Consider the following 23140-nt stretch of genomic DNA (forward strand, 5'->3'; position numbering starts at 1 on the left):
TATTAATAATAAAATCAACATTGGCTTACCTTTCACATCAGTCATATCCTGTGATGGATTCTTTTTTTTACGTAGCAAGCAAAAAAGAAAAACAAACAAAAGCTACTAGACTGTGATAATAATGTGGACTCACTGACAGTAGGCCATTTATGGCATTATACAGTATTTAGAGCAGCTGGCATAGTGAGGAAGGCCAATGGCTAACCGCCCTGAAGCAGCCATTTGGGGAAAATACATCTGGACGCTATAAGGATTAAAGTAGTAGCTCATCTATAAGCACAGTCCAATTTACTACATCACGTCTTCCTCTATCAGATAATAGAATGCATCAAATTTCCAACAGTTCTAACTGCTGCATTCCCAGTAATTCAGACAGGGCCACTGCTAAGGTTTTGGGGGCCCTAACCATAACTGGGCAGGAGGCCGCCCTCATAATTAAATAAATAAATAGTAGTAATAATAATAACAATAACAATAATAATAATAATAATAATAATGTATAAGAAATGCATAGCACAGCTAAAAGTTAGATTTAGATTTACTAGGTTTACTACATTTACTTGGTGCTGGAAAATGTTTAGTTGTTATAAATGTAAAATGTAACTAAATAAATGTAAAATAAATGTAATAAATGTTATAGATTAATAAAAAGCCTAATAAATATGTTTTGTTAAGTAACTTTCTTTAAACTTCATGACGTTTCTTAGTCACTCAATTTAAGAGGCCCACATTTTTGGAGAAAGGTGGTTGTTAGTGCCCTAAGCACTTGTTAGTGCCCTAAGCACTCTGCATACTCTGCTTATTTCTAGCAGCAACCCTGATCATCAAAGGTGTATATTTGGCTTTGAAAGTGGTGGGGACATTATGGTAAATTGTCTGGGTCAATTATTCATTCTATACTATTTTTGGAAAAGGTGGTGGGGATAAGCTAACTTCATCTCAAAAGGAGTATGGACATGTCACCGCCACCATCCACACCTAAAAGTACATCCATGCTGATCATGTTCAGCTCCGACCTTGGGACTGTTCCTGATGAGGACGCATGCCCCCCAACAGACCTCTAGAGGGCAGTAGCAGCTTCAGTCTTCCAAGGCTGTGCACATGACTATGCAGTCTGTACCACATCAGCCAATATCCCTGATAGAAGAAAGGAGAACTGGAGCAGCATAGCTTAAGATATGGACACGAGCAGGCCACACGAGACGCCATCACCATTCACACCTTCAATCATTATTAATTCAGATCAAGTATTTGAAACATCCTCCTTAGCCGTTTTGTAGAATTCAACCGACTCATCCCTTCAGGCGTTTCTGTTCAGTTCAATCAGTGTGGTGTCCAGACAACACATACGAAACTCCCAACAAATGCATGTTAACTTGTGAGGCTTTTTATTTACTCTATTTTAAACGCCGCCTTGTATTTTCGCCTCATCCCGAATGAAGGCAACCAAAGCACTTTGTCCATACTTAATATTGCCCGTCAGTGTCAGATACGATCTAGAGTGCACACACATTTGTTGGCCTGTAAGCCTCTTGCTGATTAACAAATGAAATACAAACATAGACAAATGCACAATAAAAATATCTTTATTGGTTTATTATAAATGTCATGAGAAGAAAGGGGGGACACTGGAATGTTACCTTGGTTAACCATCAAAGCACTGTGAACTCATGACTTATAAAAAAATGAAAACCGACATTAAAAATCTATACCGCTTAATACTAGACAATTACACAGCATTTTGTAACAGACCACATAGGATAATAAAAAAAGAGGGGCACAAAATACTGGGTAGCTTTGTTAAGTATCAGAGCTACCTCCTCCTTCAAATGTTATGTCACATTTTGGTCTGAAACAATAAGATGTATCAGGCAGACAACAGCTGGGTGTTCACTGAGGCACAGTTTCAAGGTCAATACCAACATGCATATTCATAAGCTTCTCTCATAACCAATTACTCCTCCCAATTCCCCTACTTGAAATATTGCAATAGCTACAAACCGCCCTTCCTTTAAATGACTGACCAAAAGGAAAACATCTGGTCAGTTCACCGATATAATCGGTGGCAGTGTGTTGGAATTACAGTAAGAAAATACAACTGGTTACTTCAATGGGGATGACAAAAAGTATAGGTTATATATGTGCACACATAAAAATATTTGGCTCTTTGCAGCAACATAAAAAAAGCAAAAAGAAGAGAAAACAAAAGAGAAAAACACTCGCTTTTCATTTGGATTATAGTTAGACAAACAATGTAATGGTGCCTTGATAATAATAATAAAAAAACAAATACTGTTATAAAAAAAATCTTAAAACCATGGCAATCTTTTCACTTCTTCTTGCACGTCTTTGCACTTCTGTGGTCTTTCCTTCCATCCCAAACCAACTGGCAGTTCTGGACCTGGGGAGAAGATGGCAGAGATATTCAAAGGTGCACTGTAGGATTGGGGCCAGAGAAGGTATAGCAACTGTGCTGCTCATTGAAATGGGGCTGCCTATTGCCAAATGTAATCTTTTCATGAATATTTACTAAATAATAGACAAGTATTTTGTCAAGTATGACAAAAGTACAGTAAGTTTTGCAGCCATGTCTATTTCTTAAAATTCTAAATGGCAGACATGGAGATGATCGACCTTATGTATGAAAAGTGAGATTTTCCCAGTCATAATAACTACTTATACTTTGATGGTGGTAAGTTTATCCTTTATTTTACTAGGGTAATCATATTGAGGCAGTTGTCTCTTTTTCAAGTGGGCCCTAGCCGTGCCTATTGTGAATAGGCAACATAATTTCTGGAAATAAGCTACTAAAAATATCACACAGTGCACTATTAAGAACGGCTACAGTATCCATGCATATTTACCTTAAGCAGTTTGAACAATTTTGTTAATTTTTTATACCAGTTAGGTCTAATTTGTCATTTTCGGAGTAGATGGTGACAATAAAATCCTACTGTTTCAGTGTTTCCCTCAGAACAAGTAGGATTGTGTGTGATTACCTGGGCAAAAGAACATTTGGCCAGTGAAAGTGTTATGCGTGCACCCCCACTGACATGTACATATGTGCAGCTATTTATCTTTGTGTGGCATTAGGTTTTCATTCTGTGGAGTGTTCACTAGGGCTATATGGGAAACACTGGTTTTCTACTGAAAGGATGGTGGTGCTCAGCCTTCATGCTGTGGTGTAGCACCACAGAATGGTCAGTACATGGTTAACACTGGGTTTTCAACAGAATGGCCACTTGCCTGTTAGTGGCGAGTCCCTCAGGCGTGATCTCCCTCTCCGTCTCCTTGTTTCTGCATCTGGGCCTGCATCTTGGCGATCATCTCCTGCATACGGCGCAGCTACAACACAGCACAGGGGGGTGGACAATTCATCAGCCACTTACACAGCAATTCCAAAAACATGTTCAGTTGTTTTCAATACTGTCACACTACAGCTCATTCCTAATTATATGCATTTGATCAGAGATTACACTCTTGGGTTCAGAAAGTAGAAAGCCCGTCAAATTTTCCTTAAACACAGCAGACTTTGGGAAAGTGCATTCTAGACAGCTAAATGAGACTCATCACACAGCTGAATTCAGAACTGCCTACATCAAATCTGTAGCAAGGTTTTTTTTACTTCGTTTATATGGATTCACACCTCTTCATTTGCTCTGTGCTAAGTAATATGGACATTTCCAACGGTCATGGGTGCGTACCTCAGCCTCCTTCTCATTTAGCTGTTTAGAATGTTCATTCCAAACAGCTGAATGCAGCGTTGGTTGCATCAAATATGTGTCTTTAACTCTATGGGATTACCACCTCTTCATTGTACCTAAGTCTCTGCCCCTTCCGGGCAGCTCATGGGCTGAGAGTTAAAATTTTAAGTTAAACATTTTGACTGGGCTGTAATAGACTGATCAAACCTATTTTCCGACCCATCTAGCATTCCCCCCTGGATGTTGTACCGTCAGAATCAATGATTACCAATGTTGTGATGGTCGACTTCACTCGTCAAGCGCTTTTGAGTTGCGTGCGTGCAAAAATATGTAATTATTTGGACTACACAACATAAATCGCATGTCTGACGTGCAGCCACTTCAGCCGCGGTACAGCAGTAGGGCTGGTTGTGCACCTTGTAGTCTCTTACCCAGTTTTGCACAGGAACTAAAATAACCTTTCTTGCCTGCCGAAAATGAGTGGCCTTACAACGGCAATCAAAACCTTTAACATTCACTACCATCATATGCGAGATCCAGAGCACATGCGAAACGGAATCAGGATTTAGCTCCACTCTCTCCATTCACTCCCATTCAAAATGTTGCGAGTAACAGCCCCATGGACCGGAAGTAGAAGGACGTGACTTGGGTGCCCCATATGGAAATTTTCAAAAGTCAGGGTTGCGTACCTCAGCCTCCTTCTCCTGTAAGATCATGTCCTTGTCCATTTCCTCCGGCACTGGCTGTTCCTTCCTGTGAACAACCACACGGCCACACCACCCACATGGCACACAGCTCAGGTCAGCAAGGGAACATTACTGTACAGCTGTTGGCCTTCTACATTCTAACTTGGTTCCTTGTGCTCCATTTACTGCATTTTCATATGGAGGGTCTAAGGTATATGTGTTTCTGTTCACATGGTTGACTTCAGTAGAGTCTTTACCAAACCAACCAGCGATAAGTGTTGGTGTTGGTAAAATCACATTCTTGTTCAGAGGAGTAGATGTGTGAACATCCCACCCAATGGGCCAGGTGCAGGACAATAAAGGCAATAATCCAAGTGAAAAAAAAAGTACGCAAACACTGCTTGTCTTCTGTGAAAATGTAATGGCAAGAGCGCAACGTTTCAACCTTCAGGTCTTCATCATCTTGAAGGTCGAAACGTTGCGCTCTTGCCATTCAATTTTCACAGAAGACAAGCAGTGTTTGCGGACGTTATTCTTTTTCACTTCACATCACATTCTTGCCCTACCAGCCCCACCACTCCAAGTCAACAACAAAGAACATCATAATGTGTTAAAGTTATCATTCCTCAAATGCTGTGTATTGTTTAAGACTTCAACTTGTTAACATCTCCTTGAGACCAAACTTACCAATATAATACAATGAAATTAGGCATTGAAATAATAATCCTTCCCCCAAGCTCATAAATAAGAAGACATCAAGTCCCTAAGCACAGAATCACACTTATTTGACAGACTGTACGATTTCGTTAGCAAAGCAACATTGAGTGACATTTAGCAAGCAGTGAGCATGAAGGAACAAGGCAAAGGGAGTTGTGAATTTAGTTGTGCAGCCGAGGGACAGACATTTAGTTGTGTGCAGCTGTGAGACAGTAGTTTAGCGGTGTACAGTGGTGAGACAGAAATTTAGTGGCGCGCATTAGGAGCAGGGAAAAGAACAGGAGAGGACGACTTTAGAGACCAGTCAGAATTTTTTAAAAAAATACCTTCCCATAGTAGAATAATGTTTTTTGTGACAAGTGTGTTTGTATATGGGAAAAAAACAAAAAAAAGTAAGTATGAAATGTCTTAAAAAGGGCTTTTGAATTACCATATCTTGAGCCGACACACCTGCTGTAAATGTGGTAAGATGTGTAAAGGATTTTATTTCAAACATTAGTGAAGAGTTTTCTTTAAACACGAGACTACAATCATTTAAACCCACTAGATGTCCTGTCATTAAGACTCTCGTACTTTCGTAGACTAGGTGTACATACCCTGGTGGCACAGCATCATTTCAAATGAGTCACAGCATTCTGGAATACCAACCACTTGAGATATGATGTTTTGCTTCCATCACTTGCAACACAAATCACTCTGTAATTCGTAGTCCATGCTAAGCTTATTCATGATTTCCTTGTATAATTTATGTATCATTTATAAACTGTATCATTTACAACTTATCTTCATTACTATTCTATGGAACGTTCCATTTTGGAAATGTGCTAATTTTACACCTCCCCTCAATTTAAATACACATAGTTAAGTTATACCTCCCTTCTGTTCTTCCAGCCCTTTTCTGTTTCTGGTGATCACTTTAGCATGTTTCACTGAACAGGATGGTACCAGACACTAAAAGGTAGCCACTGGTCCCATTACGTTCAGTGATGCACGCTAAGAAGTAATACAGTATCACCAGACACAGAGAACAGCTGGAAGAACACAAAAAAAGGTAGGACTATTTAACTCAAGGGGAGGTGTAAAATGTGTAAAAAACATATTTCTAAAAAATGGTGGACTGTTCCTTTCGTATTACTATGAGCTAACCATAGGGAAGGCAGAGAAAGGCATGCAGAGAGTTTGCAGAGGAAGCGTACGTACGCAGGCGAGAGAGGCAGAACATAACCATGAGAGGACAACCTGCCGCCGCGCTTCAGCCTCTCCGAGCGGAAGTTCTCATAGTGCAGATCCTGAGTCACCTCCTGAAGGTCCTGCATGTGAGTGCTAGACGGGATATACAACACAGGGAAAATATATTACAATAATAATAAAATAATAAGCAGAGAGATATAGCAGACGTGTGTGTGTGTGCGTACTACACGGGATATACAACACAGGAAAAATATATTACAATGATAAAAGAATAAGCGGAAAAAACTAGCAGACCTGTGTGTGTGAGTACTACACATCATAAACAACATTGAAAAAAGTAAAAATAGCAGAGATCACTTTCTAATAAAGTCCTCATAGAGCAGATCCTGCATGTGAGCGCTACAGAACATGGAATATACAAGACAGCTTTGTCAGAACAATAAAAATGTCAGAGATGACTTCTAATCAAATCCTCGTAGTGCAGATCCGGCATTTGAGTACTACACAGGATATACAACACAGCTTTGTCAGTACAATAAACATCATGTAAACAGAGATATTTTCTAATAAAACAGACTTCATTACAGACTTAACATGTAATACATAATACTGCTATAGACATGCATTAAGACAACGGTATTACACAAGACATTGTCAGTACATACAAAAAGAAGGATGGAATGGACATTTACACAAACTACACATAAACTAGTAAATGGACACTACGAACTGATGCAACAAGTATTCATCAAAGGTAACGCTAATCATTACATGAGCATGGTGCACAGCTTGAGGATATCAATGGTAGAGGGGAAAAGCTCACATGAGCATGGTGTTTATTGATACTGTTATGTAGTGTTTCTCAACGTTTCTCTACAGCCCGCCAGGGGACATTAGGGAGCCCTCGGGGGGTGTTGAGAAGGAGACAGCTGATTAAGGGGGTGCTTAGTTGCAATTGGGGGGGCATTAGTCCATATTATTTTGAAATATTAAGGGGCGTTGGCAGACTTATGATGAGGTCAAGGGGGCATTTGTTCAAAAAAGTTTGAGAACCACTGCTGTAAAGGCATACCATGAGCATGGTGTGCAGCTTGAGGATATCAATAGAGGCATCACGAGAGGGTAAAGCCTTGCATGAGCATGTTGTTTCTCGGTACTGTAAAGCCTTGCATGAGCATGTTGTTTATCGGTACTGTAAAGGCTTACATGAGCATGGTGCGCAGCTTGAGGAAGTCGTTGTGCTCCGGGTTCTCCACCTCCACGACCCCCCAGGGGTACAGCCGCCCCCGCACCTTCTTCCCCTTGGCCTCGATCTGCTGGTTGGAGCCCACCACTGCGAACGGGATACTGGCCTGAGGAGACACACGCCGTGGAGATGGTCATCGACATGATGAAATGTAGAGGTTACCGCTAATGGTGTGCAAAAGTCAGGGTAAGCAGCCAGCAGAAGACAGCTGGCTCCATAAGGTAATAATAGCAAAAATAAAGTCCGCCACACCGAGCTACCGTTTCTATTATTTCAATGTGACACGGGAGCTCGGTGTGTCCAACTTTATTTTTGCCATTATTTGACGTTGCTAGTCAAGCACCCATTGAGACGAATGTGCGAATGTTTTCCTTTGTTAAACTGGGTCCATAAGGCCCAGAATCTGGTCACCCTTGACTTTGAGAATCACCCCCTGACCTTGAGAATCCTGGTCTGTTCCTTGAAGTCCTCATCCTCGTCAGACTCAGCATCAGGCAGGTGGTAGATTTTAATGCCATGCTCGTCAATCTCATCAAGAATCTGGAAAACACACACAAGAAACTCAGTGAAGAAACTGCAAAGTTGTCCACCCAAAGCTTCGAGAATGGTATAGCACATCTGTCCTTTTTATTTTCTGACAAACTTTCCGGTTGAAACTGAGCCACTTTAAGTCTAAGCTAAAACGGTAAGATTATCACATCAGTGAGCACAGTAAATAATGAAGGTGAATTTTCAAAGAGGATTCAGGTCTTCATCTGCAAACGATGATACTTTGAAAAGCTGCACTTGCTAACAAAATACTTCTGAGGTATGTAGGCCTTTGCAAAACGAAGAGGATTCCGGTAACGCATGAATGAAAATCTGCGTCAAAAGCCCTTACCCTTCTCTTGAGCCTCTCCCGCTCCCTGAGTGTAAGGGTGTCAGCCTTGGCGATGACAGGCACCACGTTCACTTTGTTATGGATGGCCTTCATGAACTGCACATCAAGAGGTTTCAGACTGCGGAGAGAAAAGCAACATTTTAATTTGGAAATATAGGAGAAAAAGAAAACCATGAAATAATAATAATAACAATATTTTTTATGCTCCGTCCTCACTTTTATTGCCAATATGGCTTGAATGGTAATAAAACACAGAATAGTGAAATGCATTTTGTTGTTCCTATATTGTGCACAGGCACAACGTAAAGCCTACACACATTAAAATTTGTATGTAGGCTAACTGCAACACAAAGCAACATATGCATACTATACAATAAAAAACAAAACTAAATCAAACTAAAACAAAAAACAATAAACATACCCATGTACAATATAGAACATACCCATAGACAATACACAATAACATACCCGTGCCCAATACAACAGACCCATGGCCAGTGGTGTAGTTTACGTAGAACGCAGGTATACGCAGTATACCCACTTCAAAATGTCAGGGACTTCAGTATACCCACTTAAAATTGATTGATCCATTATTTAAGAATAGCAAAAATATATACAGTATACCCAACTCAAAAAATGCTCAAATATCCAGTATACCACCACAAAAAAGTAGACTACAGCACTGCCCATGGCCAATATAGAACATACCCATGGACAACATACAACACTTGTGGCTAATACAGAATAACATACATGTATCTGTGTATAATATACAACATAAGGAAGAAAAATCCGCACTCACAAACTGCGTCTCATTATTTATTTATATTACCACCATGTCCAAAAAGCAAACGCGTTTCGGCTATCAAGCCTTCATCAGCCACTGATGAAGGCTTGATAGACGAAACACGTTTGCTTTTTGGACATGGTGGTAATATAAATGGCTGTGGCTGTGGCTGATGAAGGCTTGATAGCCGAAACGCGTTTGCTTTTTGGACATGGTGGTAATACAAATAAATAATGAGACGCAGTTTGTGAGTGCGGATTTTTCTTCCTTAAGTTGATCCACTTTATCGCGCACCCAAAGACTTTCATTTTTCCAAGAAGTTGAGCGCGTCCTCTGCCTAAACTTATAATATACAACATACCCGCGGCTAATAGAAAATAACACACCCATGCCGAATACACAACACACCCCATATCCAACATACCCATGTCCAATCCACAACATACCCCATATCCAACATACCCCATACCCAACATCCAACATCCAACATACCCCATACCCAACATACCCCATACCCAACATCCAACATACCCCATACCCAACATACCCCATACCCAACATACCCCATACCCAACATACCCCATACCCAATATCCAACATACCCCATACCCCATACCCAACATCCAACATACCCCATACCCAACATACCCCATACCCAATATCCAACATACCCCATATACCCCATACCCAACATCCAACATACCCCATACCCAACATACCCCATACCCAATACCCAATATCCAATATCCAATATCCAACATACCCCATACCCCATACCCCATATCCAATATCCAACATACCCGTGTCCCAGGGGGGAGATGAAGTAGAAGCAGCAGTGGACGCGGTTGTCAACGATGTGTCGGCGGTTCAGGCCGCTCTCGTCATGCAGGTAGCGCTCGAACTGGTCGTCGATGTAGGCAATAATGGTGCTGAAGCTGCACAAGAACACAAACAATGCACCCATTTGAACACCTTGAAGATAGAAACTGGAGCACACTGCAGCTTAGTATTTAAACATTGATTTTGTGCAAACACCCAACAGTGATATTTGTCCCACTGTGATGCACTGGCAAGGTGAGGGATATATATAAACTTTATTACAGGCTCAGGGCCCAATAGGCAGACACACAACATATACATAGAAATAGAATGTGCAGGAAAAAGAAGAAATAATAATAATTTAAAAAAAAAACAGCAATGATGCCAAAGCATATACAAACTATGTCATGACAGTCTTAAAAGGCAGCTATACCAATGTTTCCACATATATGATTGGTAACGGACAGAGCTATATCTGGCACTTGTGAGCATCATTATAATGCAGTTTTCAGACTTATCCAAACGGCACATGAACTTAAACATTAGGTTCCTCAGGAGAGCCTGTAAAGTACATAGTCCTGAGTCACAAAATAGTTTACTAGCACTGCAACTCCTGGGCTTTTTCAGCAATATCCTCAGGCAGTCATTATATGCTACTTGGAGTTTACGCATTGTCTCTTTTTTTATAGTTGATCCATAATGGAGCTGCATACATAGGGCTACAGTAGGCGCGAAACAAGCTTACTTTCACATCATCAGGACAGTAATGAAATGTTCTTACTAACATGTTAGCTTGTACATACAACATTCATGCATAGGGTCCTAATTGAAACATTGCAAGTCATTTTTAACTTTATTATTCATACATAACACAGTGCAACAATTATATATCTTAAATCAAGATATTTACAGTTTACAGCATCATACAAACTACTATTGCTTTTGTCATCTCTCCCCCCCCCAGAGAGACGGGGAGGGGTCGGCAAAGGACCCGGGCCGGGAATCGAACCCGGGTCAGCCGCATGGCAGGAGAGTACCCTACCGTTTGGCCACTGCAGGGCCTATTGTATTTGTCATTATGTTTATGTTTAGGCCTTGCAGAGTCCTTCACAGTACACTATGGGTAAACTTCAAATATGTCACCAAGCTTGAGCCCTCTCCATGCCCGCATACACTAAGCGCTGCTAATAAACACCATCAGGGCTCTAAATTATCTAAAATTATTTTTTCCATCACCAGCCAAAATGCCTCGCAGGTGCATTAGCCAAACACACACTAACTAATGGGTCAAAGTGACTAGTAAGGTGGTCTTTTCCACCAGCTAGCATTTGGCCAGTTGGCGAGTGTTAATTTAGAGCCGTGAACACCACATACGGGAAAAAACAGTTACAGGGGTTTCTGTGACGCTCTGAGCTAATGCACCCATTCCACATCAGGCAGCTGCATGTTGGGATCCAGGGTCGAGTCCAGCCTGGGAATTACACAACCCAGACCCATCTCTCTCCTCTACTCATTTCCTATCTTACTCTTCCACCATCTGATCATAATTGAAGCAAAACGGTAAAAATAAAGATCAAATAAAAATGGGAGTTACGCACCAGTCCTGGCTGTTGATGGCATCTCCGTAGCCAGGCGTGTCGACCACAGTCAGACGGAGCTTCACACCGCGCTCCTCAATTTCAACTGTGGACGCCTCAATCTGTACCGTACGCTCAATCTTTTCTAGAAAGAAAGAAATCAGTCAAGAGTGTTACTGATGTCATGAACATTTCTCGGGTATGAGGACAAATCTGGCTATGGTATTCAAAATGTAACGTGGATCATTCGGTTTGTGGAATAAAACAGCAAACAAAGTTTTGAGTGTTGGTAATGGCAAAACTCTTACAGAAACTGAAACTGTAGGCTTACATGTAGGCTCTCAAACAACCCTGGTATGCAATACAGAACAGGAACAATTCCAGTTCTGTTTTTGTATTCCACCATGACATCAACCTTACCTGGCCTGCCCACAAGTTGAGAAGTGCGGCCTAGCCTAGGGTAGCCAAATAGCCTGGTAAGTGTAATGCCATGGTTCCAAAAGTACCCAAACAGCATGGTCATTTTGACATGGCTCTAGAGGTAGGCAAATAGCCTTACACGTCTGGTGAAATGGCATGGCTCTAAAAGCAGTACCAAAATATCCAGGTAGGTTTGCTGACATGGTTCTACAAATTGCAACATGGTACGTTTGATGACATGATTCCAAAAGTAGTAGTAGTAGTAGTAGTAGTAGTAGTAGTAGTATCACCCTAATGTCCTGGCCTACTCACAGCTTGAGAAGCACAGCTTGAGAAGCACAGCTCTGAAAGGGGCCAAGTAGCCTGGTAAGTTTGTCAACATGGCAAGCCTATAAAAGTAGCCAAGTCGCCAGGTAGGTCTGTTGACATGGCGAGGCGCTAAAAGTAGCCCACAGCTCTCACCTGCTGCCCCCGGGATGATCCTCTCAGGGTACAGGTCAGTCAGAAAGAGGCTGTTGATCAACGTCGACTTCCCCAGCCCAGACTCCCCTGAAGGAGGCAAGAGAGGCGTGCATTTAGTCATTACCACTAGCCAGCAGGGGCTTAGGCCAGGGCTACACTGGATGTGGTGGTGTGTTACGTTGCGTTTCGTTAAGTCAAGCGCTGTCAAATGATATGTTGAAAGGAATGGGTTTTTTTTTTAATGCTCACTGCGCTGCTGTGTCTGGTGTAACCAGTTCTGTTGATTATAGTGGAGGTTGACTCTGCCCTACAAAGGCAAAGTGCACTAACTATATATTTTGTCAAAATTGTGATAAAACTAAAAATGGTTTTCATAACACCTCCTTCACCTTGCGACAAAGCCTTTTCCAAATGTGTCCAGTTTTAGAGATATTGCTATGTCAAATTTGCAGAAACTGCAATATCCGACCGATCATCTATGCCAGTGTTTCCCAACCAGGGGTACGTGTACCACTAGGGGTACACGGGAAAATGTGATAATGACAATTGAATGGAGTATAGTCATACTGGTATAAAGGAATATACATAGAGAGCATGGGATAGGGGGTACTCATCGTACACCAAAAAGGCTTAGGCGAGTCAAAAAAAGTTGGGAAACACTGATCTATGCTTTGAAGCCGTTTACCCCAGTTTCAGTGTTGGCGCTGTTACTGCACCGAACGGTTACTGCAAATACTGTACAGTAAGTCTCTGAACACACCCACTGTAGCCCCAGTGTTTCCGCCATGACGCTATTACCAAAGAAAATCACTTGCTCAACAGCTGCTATACAACAGAAACATTTGACACAAACGATCTGATGGTAGGAAAATGCCAGCTTACCAACGACCATGAGCGTGAACTCGAAGCCTTTCTTCACTGATTTTCGATGGACTTGGTTGGGGAGATTTGCGAATCCAACATAACCAGGCGTTTCTGGGTTGGTGAACTGCCCTTGCTATGAAAATAATAAATACAGTATATCAGTAAAGGGCAAATATTTAAGCAGCATTTCTGACACTGCTTTTGGATATGCACAGATTTTTACCTTGAGTTTATCTACCTGAGACATGGTCAGAGACACCCTGCAAAAGAAGAAAAATAAAACTTATTACATCAAATCTTAGCAAATTTTAGTAAAGCATGTGGTATGTTGATCATCAGCTCCATAACATGAAACCACATATTAGCAAAGAAAAAAACATTACTGACAGAAGCAGAATGACTTTTGAAGATTTTGAAAACTACAGTGTTTCTACTTAAGGGTAATTTCACGTGAAATCAGACACTTTGGGACCCGACCGACCCGGATTTCAATCATACTTGGTGTGCCTTTTTAGTAGCAAGGTAGCACCCCAGAACTGCATTGGTTTGAATCTGACACTAATATTAAGGGAGAAACAGACTAGGAAAGGTTCACATGTGAGGGTAGGACACTATAACACTGACTGATATATTCAAGGCTGAATGTAGTCACAAAAAGATGCCTGTGGTATTGTTTGAAAGCTCTTTTCTGGCTCTACATATTACACAATCAGCTTGGAATACAACAACTCTCAGAATATGAATTATGATAAATTGAAAAATTAAAAATTGAATATCTAAAAAAACTATATTTTAAAATGGCCAGTTCCTTGTCCAAACGTAGCCGGCAATGTCATTAGCAACACCTCAAATGCTGGTGTTCGGTTCTTTATTCATTTCAGAGAGAATTTGACTCACAAATATGGCATCATACAGACCACTTACTAATAATATGGTAATACCATAGTAGCATCACATGACAAAACAAAAACAAAACAAAAATGGTCAGTTTCCATGGTCCCAGGTTTCAGAAACTAAGGCAGATGTCCATTTATACACACCAAATGATGATATGTGAATGTTTGAACATTCCTTCTCTGTGTACCTGTGTCATCTTCCCTTTACCGTACTTTAAAGAGATAATCAATGGCTACACTCTCATTTTGTACTCTACCAGTGCATTTGAAGCAGCAGCTGTGTCTTTTGTAGATAATGTATAAGTACGTCCCGTTGCAGTTATAGGTTCCACTACCAGAAGCACATCCTGATGATCCATGACAAGTCTATCTGGTCTGAAGGGAAAAGTGAAGGATGGAGATGGTCCATGAGGATGCAAGAAGTTCAGTTTCACCTCTCCAGTGCTCGGCATACATTCCTCAACACATGCTAGCCACCAGTTGCCATCATATACAGCTACAACATACCCTTTGATGCTTGAAAGTGTAACACATTCCTTTACTGAGCTCACTCTTTCAACTCTGCCTTCTCTGAATGCTGAAAATGGCCTAACTTCCACTGTGTCCATTGACAATGGGCAGAAGCTGTGTAGTTTTTGAGTACCTGCAATAGTTCTTGCAGATTCCAACCTTTTCAACAGGTTCTCAGCTTCATGATGGTGCATCTCTGTTGTGGCAAACTGGCAATGGATGTTCTTGAGAGAGATGCACCATCATGAAGCTGAGAACCTGTTGAAGAGGTTTGAATCTGCAAGAACTATTCCAGGTACTCAAAAACTACACAGCTTCTGCCCATTGTCAATGGACATTAGGCCATTTTCCGCATTCAGAGAAGGAGTTGAAAGAGTGAGCTCAGTAAAGGAATGTGTTACATTTTCAAGCATCAAAGGGTATGTTGTAGCTGTATATGATGGCAACTAGTGGCGCAACGGATCATCATTGATCCGTGGTCCGTTCGGACCAATCATTTCGGTTCGGCACACACATGGTCAGTGGATCGATTTATGAAATTGTGCGCATGTTCAATCTAGTCGTTTGGGACGTCTACCTCACGCACTGCATGGAACACAAACAACAACACAAACTGTTCCCGAAATCTTGCCTGTGCCATAGTTGCTAAACATTCCGTGCGATAGCCTACTGTACATGCATTTTGAAGACTGACTGTCAAACTAGAACTGTCAATGTCTAGAACTACTCTCGCTAAGTTTGTGTTGCGATCGGTTGAGTTCAGCGCATTTGCGACGCAGTGAGATATGCTCATGTAACGTACCGCGATTGTCGCGTGTGATATAAAACTTTGGCAAACTGAATTCATTTTGTGTTGTGACTCCTGACATTCTCAGGACAGCGAGCAGGTTAAATCATCTGGTTAGACTTTCTGTGCGCTCTGATGTCCCTGCAGAGTCTCCGCCTTCTTAAAGCAGCCGCTGCCCTTTTTAACAGTCAATGCCGATTCTCTCTCTCTCCTCTCTCTCTCTCTCTCTCTCTCTCTCTCTCTCTCTCTCTCTCTCTCTCTCTCTCTCTCTCTCTCTCTCTCTCTCTCTCTCTCTCAGAAATGCTGAACCGCTGAGGCAATTGTGTTTCAATAAAAGATTGATACAATTAAGGACATGAGTTCTGGTCTATGCACCATCTGTCAGTAGGTCACAAGACTTTAAGCCATTATTTTGGTAGTGTGCATATTCTCAATTAGACATTTTGATATCAATCTAGATTAATTTCATAATTGCAATGAGATTAATCTACATTCAAAAAATTATCTATGCCCACCCCTAACAAAGACACAGCTTATGTTTATTTGTGTTATCAATTAAAAAAATAAAATAATAATGATTTTTTTTTTTTTTTTGCTGATCCGAAAAATGATCCGATCCGTGGGCTCTGATCCGAGGAACGATCCGAACCGTGAGATTTCTGATCCGTTGCACCCCTAATGGCAACTGGTGTTGAGGAATGTATGCTGAGCACTGGAGAGGTGAAACTGAACTTCCTGCATCCTCATGGACCATCTCCATCCTTCACTTTTCCCTTCAGACCAGATAGACTTGTCATGGATCATCAGGATGTGCTTCTGGTAGTGGAACCTAACTGCAACGGGACATACTTATACATTATCTACAAAAGACACAGCTGCTGCTTCAAATGCACTGGTAGAGTACAAAATGAGAGTGTAGCCATTGATTATCTCTTTAAAGTACGGTAAAGGGAAGATGACACAGGTACACAGAGAAGGAATGTTCAAACATTCACATATCATCATTTGGTGTGTGGGTGGTTGACGTTTAAGGGCGTAACGCAAAAAAAAAGAAAGTTTTTCAAATTCCTGAAAAAAATGATGGATAAAAACTGGAAAAAAATAGAAAAAAATAAAGCACTTAGTGGTCTGTGGAATTTCACCTTATTTTTTGCAATTTTTGGGAAAATGTGTCCTGCATCAACACATAGCATAGGCATGTCACACCGCAGGAAAATGGAGTCACACCACAGGGAATTCACTGCATGATGGCCATTTTAATCCTTTTGTATACATGACTGACATCTGAGCTCATGCTAACTTGATAATGATATTGCGTTTAATCTTAATATGTGTTTTCATTAATAAAAAAAACTTTTTTTTCCTTCTATAAGAGCAGTCACACCACAGGACACCATAAAATGAACCTAAGCATTGCGTGACAGAAAGATTGCAATATGAAGACATATTAAGAGGTTAAGAGTCACCTTAAACTTCCACAGCACTCTCCAATAACTGAGGTACTGACTGGTTAGGAGCCAGTCTTTAAGACCCTTGTAGTTGGCCTTGCAGCTGCCCATTCACAAACATTGACATACATGTCACCCCACAGGACGCAATTTGTGTTACGAAATTGAACTTGTAGTTAATATTACTGTCTTGAGTTTTTTTCACATTCACATATCTTAATATAAAGTTAAGATTTATGCAATCATGCCAAATGCTTCATACATTATTCAAAATGTTGTTGGTTAATTTATATATATATTATTATATATTGTTTCATTAATGTTACAGTCACACCGCAGGAAATTTGACATATAAACCTTTACATAAATCTTAACAAAAATGTTTCTTCTCATCCAAGACTAATATGAAACATAATGTACCACATCTTCTTTCATTGACATTTGTTTTTTAAAGGAAAATAACAGTTTTGTAGGTTTTTAACCAATGTTACGAAAAAACAAGGCGTCACGTCTCCCACCCGTGTATAAATGGACATCTGCCTTAGTTTCTGAAACCTGGGACCATGGAAACTGACCATTTTTGTTTTGTTTTTGTTTTGTCATGTGATGCTACTATGGTATTACCATATTATTAGTAAGTGGTCTGTATGATGCCATATTTGTGAGTCAAATTCTCTCTGAAATGAATAAAGAACCGAACACCAGCATTTGAGGTGTTGCTAATGACATTGCCGGCTACGTTTGGACGAGGAACTGGCCATTTTAAAATATAGTTTTTTTAGATATTCAATTTTTAATTTTTCAATTTATCATAATTCATATTCTGAGAGTTGTTGTATTCCAAGCTGATTGTGTAATATGTAGAGCCAGAAAAGAGCTTTCAAACAATACCACAGGCATCTTTTTGTGACTAACACTGACTGATATATTCAAGGCTGAATGTATAGTGTCCTACCCTCACATGTGAACCTTTCCTAGTCTGTTTCTCCCTTAATATTAGTGTCAGATTCAAACCAATGCAGTTCTGGGGTGCTACTTTGCTACTAAAAAGGCACACCAAGTATGATTGAAATCCGGGTCGGTCGGGTCCCAAAGTGTCTGATTTCACGTGAAATGACCCTTAAAGTCATGGCCTGACCAAGCACTGAATCACTGTGGTTTTAGAATGCCATTTGGCCATTTTGTTCTCTGCTATTCTGAATATTTGACTTCCAACTTTGAGGAAAAAAAGAGGCTGGTTACAACCCCTAAATGTTTCATATACAGCAGCATAGTGGATATTCCAAGTATATGACAAAGGGTCTTCAGTTATCTTATCTCAAACTTCTTTTGCTGCCAAAGCTCTTCATATCATATGATCCATTTCTGTTTGGAAAACCTTTCCTGTTACGTATACAAATGTGAGATCTTGAATAAGCCTATATATAGGCACTGTGATTATATCCTAAAGGCTTTGAGACAGCATAGACTGCTGATTTTGATTTCCTGTTCACACAGATGTCTGGGAAAAGACAGCGAAACATCCACACAGACACTCAGTCTTACTTGTGTGTGTGTGTGTGTACTGTAAAAACGACTCTTAGAACCAGCAGCACATTTTAGTAACATTTTGCTCATCATCTCATAACACAATATGCCAAAATAGACAGCAAGTTGGACACGCATAGTATCTCTACTAGCACTCTTGCTGACTTCCAGGAGCATTTCAGAGACTTCCAAGTTTATGAATCTAGTAGGCCTAACCATTTTCCCATGCAGATTACATAGTTGTCTTTTCAGAACAGATTTTTAGAGTGCTCGAGCCTGAATGACAACGGTAGACATTTGGATAATTTGCCTTCATTGCGTGCGTGTTTAACGCTGAATAAATTAACACCAAATTTCAACAAAATGGAAACTTATTCACCTCTACTGGCAGTCCGTGTGACTTTTATGAAAAGTGTTCAGAGTTTCTAACTTATTTTCCAACCAAAATAACCGGTTTGCTATCCAGATTATAGATAGACGGTGAGAGATGATGTAGCCCTGAGTGGCGATGGCATTGTGAATGCGGCCATGTGATGTGAGCATGAACCTTTTATGGTTCGGAGAAGACAGGAAGTCTGTGTCAGTTCAGCTGCCGAGAGCAGGGCAGGAAAGGAAAACGCATCAGAAGTGACATAGAGACATGTACAGTAAGTTTGCACAGTAAGACTGCGCTATATCAATACATGTTGTACTGTATTGTACAGTACACATATCTATGACATTGTCAGATGGAATCTTAGCGTTGACATTGCGAACATCTGCCCCACAAAGGCCCCTGTGCCTCACAGCCTTCCAGAGAACTTGAAAGGAAATGACAGCAAAATGTGCCTGTGCAATGAGAAGGCACGACGTTGAGGCAATGTGAAGAAGGTTATACTAGTGTTTTAGCGAACATTGATCTTAGTTTGGTTCTGCATGAAGTCTGCAAACACGTGTTACTGTATATTTGGTGGTCCAGTTTAATTTTCCAATTTTTAATCCGTCCAAAACAATGATGTTGCTACCCCTATCAGTATCCCACCACCATGCCCTTCCTACAGGCTAATTGCCTGCTTGGCTAAGGGTCTTCTACACCTGATTGACAAAAGAGGCATGGAAATGGTGTCCGACACCAGCACATGAATAGAGCTTACTTAGTATTCCAAGGCCAGTTCCAGTGCCTTGGTGCTTTAACTGTTTGTGAGCTGAAATTCATGACAGTACTGAGAGTTAAATGATAGCATAAACTTAACTTGTATTATTTGACATTTACAGATGGGTGCATTCTACAACAGCAACTCTGTGCTGTTCAAGCCGTTCTTGGAACTTTGAAAGCTGTGATTTTGCTACTTAAGTGTCTTCTCGATAAAGCCGAAAATGTTAAATTAGCCAAATACATGCATCCTCATTAAACTGTCAATGCAGAGGACAAAACTTAAGCTCTAAAAAGGCCTTTGGTTTATATTCACACCAAACCAAAATTTGAAGCAATGTATACAGGTATTTTTTTTTGCTCATATGCTCAGATGAATGCAGTTTAAAAAAGGACATTAAAACACTTAATATTAAACAATGGGAAATATTGGCATTCCATTCCTATTTGCACAAGATTACACTTTCCCCCCAGAGCTGATTGACAGGTTCATCTAAAGTACATGCCCCGTAACGTGGCAAACACTGGCAACTAGGTTGATTCAGAGTACCACAGCACCAGTAGCAGATGCATAAGGTAAAGAAATTAATTCACATATTGGCATTACAACTACATAAAACTTTGGCATGAACAGTTGCACCATGATGGCACTTAAGTCCTGGGAAACAGCACATAGACCTATTCTTGCCGAGATGTCAGAAAATGCACAGTACATCACAATATGTCTGACATCTGTAGGGCCTGTAGAGGCCTTGTCAACTCGTCTGATTTATTGCAACCGAACCGGATGCACGGCAGACGAAAAACTGATGGACCTTTCCTCCCCACTGGGCCTAACCATCTTGATGTGGAAAAGTTTGCTCACATTGCACTGCACTATTGCAGTAACTGTGTGACAACCCTGGGATTCTATCAAAACACACAACTGCAACAACTGTAGCAGCTAGTTGGGAAACAACGTTCCATTTCAACAGGGCATAATGTTATCGCCAGATTACGTTTAGACAAGCAAGGATGTTCTGCTACATCGGATATCTGTCTGAATTGTCACTTCCTGTCGAGAGCCAGATGTGTGTCGACGAATGCATCACTCAAAGTACTCAAAATACAATTAGAAAGATGCTAACCAGACTGAACGATTCCTTACGACATTGCAATGGGTTGATTGCATCTATTAACACACCCCATCACTAAACATGTGCTAAATGTCACGCTGAATCTTCATTGGCTAACATACTGTGGCCTTGTTAGCCAGCTACCTCTTCTGCTACACTGCAAGGAGGTTACGCCCTTAACACGATGTCGTTGAAAATGTATCAAATATGAATGACAACCTGGTCGAATTGTTGTCATTTCCAATAGAGCAATAGACTTGGAGTATATCGATGTACCCAACTAGCATATGCAAATCCCAGCAATCGATTTGCAATCCATTTCGTTATCGGTTTTGTGTCGTCAACATCGCCGTAAATCAAAATCGGATCATTTCCTCAGCTAAGTGTATCGTAAGTTTCTTGCTTTCACATAATTTCTATGCCCACATTTTACTTCTTAAACAATCAAAACATTCAGTGGATTGGCACCAATACGTGTATGTTATCTACCTGAAATCACGTTAGCCTAAAAAGTTAGCTAGCCACCGACAATGAATAGTACCCCCAACAACCACATTTGAAGGATTAACTTCATCGTCGTTAGTCAGAATTCGACACACAATAGACTCACAGCGAAAGATTATACAATGGTGGTCAGTTAATGGTGTTAAAGTTTGAGGTAGCATCTTTTAGCGAATGATTGGATTTTGCATTGAGTGACTACCGTATCTACAATTCAGGTCGGCAACGAAGCCTACATCTAAGTCGGTTTATCAAAATATACGCGGCTTTTGTCCAACAAGTTTGATAGCATCTTCAACACAGATGACAGCTGTATACAATTGCAATGCACAATGTAGCACTTTGAATCCTTACCGTCGGGATATCCGAGGCAACCAAAAAGTGTTCGTAACTTCTCAATGGCACCGTACGCGCTCGCTGTAACAATTTACATTCTTTGAATTCCAGTGCTTCCGGGAAGTTGACAGTATTGTACCGCATGATGGCGCTATTTAACTTTGTTCAAATCATTGGTTCAAACAGATACTTTGTAACTTTTATCAGAGAGTTTAGATTACTAGAATATTTCTGCTTTTATTGTGTGTGTGTGTGTGTGTGTGTGTGGGGTGGGGGGGGGGGGGGGGGGTTCTCCTCCCTGCCTGAATAGCCTGTTGGCCAATCTTCATTATTTAGGCAGGTCATCAGGTGGAACAATTAGGCGTTCGTCTTTTCTCTGTGGATTACTGACCAGAAGGAACTGTTAGAAGAAATGAAAACATGGGGCCACCTCAACTTTTGCCCAGAATTTAATATGGCCGCCATTTTCCAAAATGAATTGTTTTCATGCATTATTACACAGTATTATAAAGTGATATTCATGAAAGAGTACCTATTTTCAGTATACTATTCTGCTCTGTTCCCTTACAAAATGTTTACAAAGGTTAACTGAACTGAAAATAATGAAAATAAAGTTGGCCACCTTGCAATATCCAAAGGAAAGTGATGAAAATAATGATTGAAATGCACATAGAGAGTCTGTGGCTGGGAAAATTAGGCCTGTTGTCCTGTCAGGGTTTTTCGAAAAAGGATTCTATGTTCCCCGCTGCTTCCAAGTACACTGCTGCCATGGTAAAGCACAAGTTATTGCACCTCTGACAGGTTAGGTTTAGGGATAGTTTTGGTCAGGGCACAAATTTGAAAACTCAGAAACATTGCATTACTGACAGGTTAGGTTTAGGTACGATTTTGGGAAGGGTTAGATACAATGCGGGGAACATAGAAAAGGGTCCTAGTTCCCTGGTCCCATACAAAGACAGGGGAACATAGGAATATAGGACCCAAGGAACATACGTACGCTCCCACTGAAAGAGCCAGACGGGAGCGTACCTATGTTCCCCGGGTCCTATGTTCCCCGGGTCCTATGTTCCCCGGGTCCTATGTTCCCCTGTCTTTGTATGGGACCGGGGAACTTGGGACCCTTTTTCTAAAAAAGGGTTCTATGCTCCCCGCATTGTATGTTTCCGAGTTTTCAAATTGTGCCCTTGTAAATTTGTGCCCTGACCAAAACTATCCCTAAACCTAACCTGTCAGAAGTGCAACAACAACCTGCGCTTTGCCATGCGGCAGCAGTCTACTTGGAAGCAGCGGGGAACATAGAACCCTTTTTTGAAAAAAGGGTTCTAAGTTCCCCGCATTGTATGTTTCCGAGTATTGTTGATTTACTGTAGATCTAGGGTGCCCAACACCAAAGGTGGAAAATCCAGGTACAGAAAGTAAAAACCTAAGAATTTAGATTGGATAGGAGTACCACTCCATTGAAAATGCATTGGCCACGGTGTAGTAGCTTAAGGACACAGTGCACATGGTCAGTAGGTGCGACACCATGATGGATA

General features: G+C 40.9%; 1 protein-coding gene across 4 annotated transcripts; it reads right to left on the bottom strand.

Annotated features, from left to right (window-relative positions):
- Nucleotides 1-1570: 1570 nt before the first annotated feature.
- Nucleotides 1571-21719, bottom strand: septin2 (septin 2). Of its 4 annotated transcripts, none has more exons than XM_063185573.1 (13): nucleotides 21624-21719; nucleotides 13592-13613; nucleotides 13372-13486; nucleotides 12490-12576; nucleotides 11629-11752; nucleotides 10012-10146; nucleotides 8425-8542; nucleotides 7983-8084; nucleotides 7505-7650; nucleotides 6308-6430; nucleotides 4394-4457; nucleotides 3247-3345; nucleotides 1571-2401 (listed from the first exon to the last, which is right to left on the bottom strand). In XM_063185573.1, the coding sequence occupies exons 2-12, from the start codon at nucleotides 13598-13600 to the stop codon at nucleotides 3265-3267; spliced, it is 1104 nt and encodes a 367-aa protein (XP_063041643.1). In that variant the 5' UTR covers nucleotides 13601-13613; nucleotides 21624-21719; the 3' UTR covers nucleotides 1571-2401; nucleotides 3247-3264. The 4 variants fall into 4 exon arrangements, with proteins under 4 accessions (XP_063041643.1, XP_063041627.1, XP_063041618.1 ...); XM_063185557.1 differs by having other exon boundaries at nucleotides 13577-13613; XM_063185548.1 differs by lacking the exon at nucleotides 21624-21719 and having other exon boundaries at nucleotides 6347-6430; nucleotides 13577-13613.
- Between the last annotated feature and the right edge of the window lie 1421 nt (nucleotides 21720-23140).

Source organism: Engraulis encrasicolus, chromosome 2 (assembly GCF_034702125.1).
Source record: "Engraulis encrasicolus isolate BLACKSEA-1 chromosome 2, IST_EnEncr_1.0, whole genome shotgun sequence".
Taxonomy (NCBI): Eukaryota; Metazoa; Chordata; class Actinopteri; order Clupeiformes; family Engraulidae; genus Engraulis; species Engraulis encrasicolus.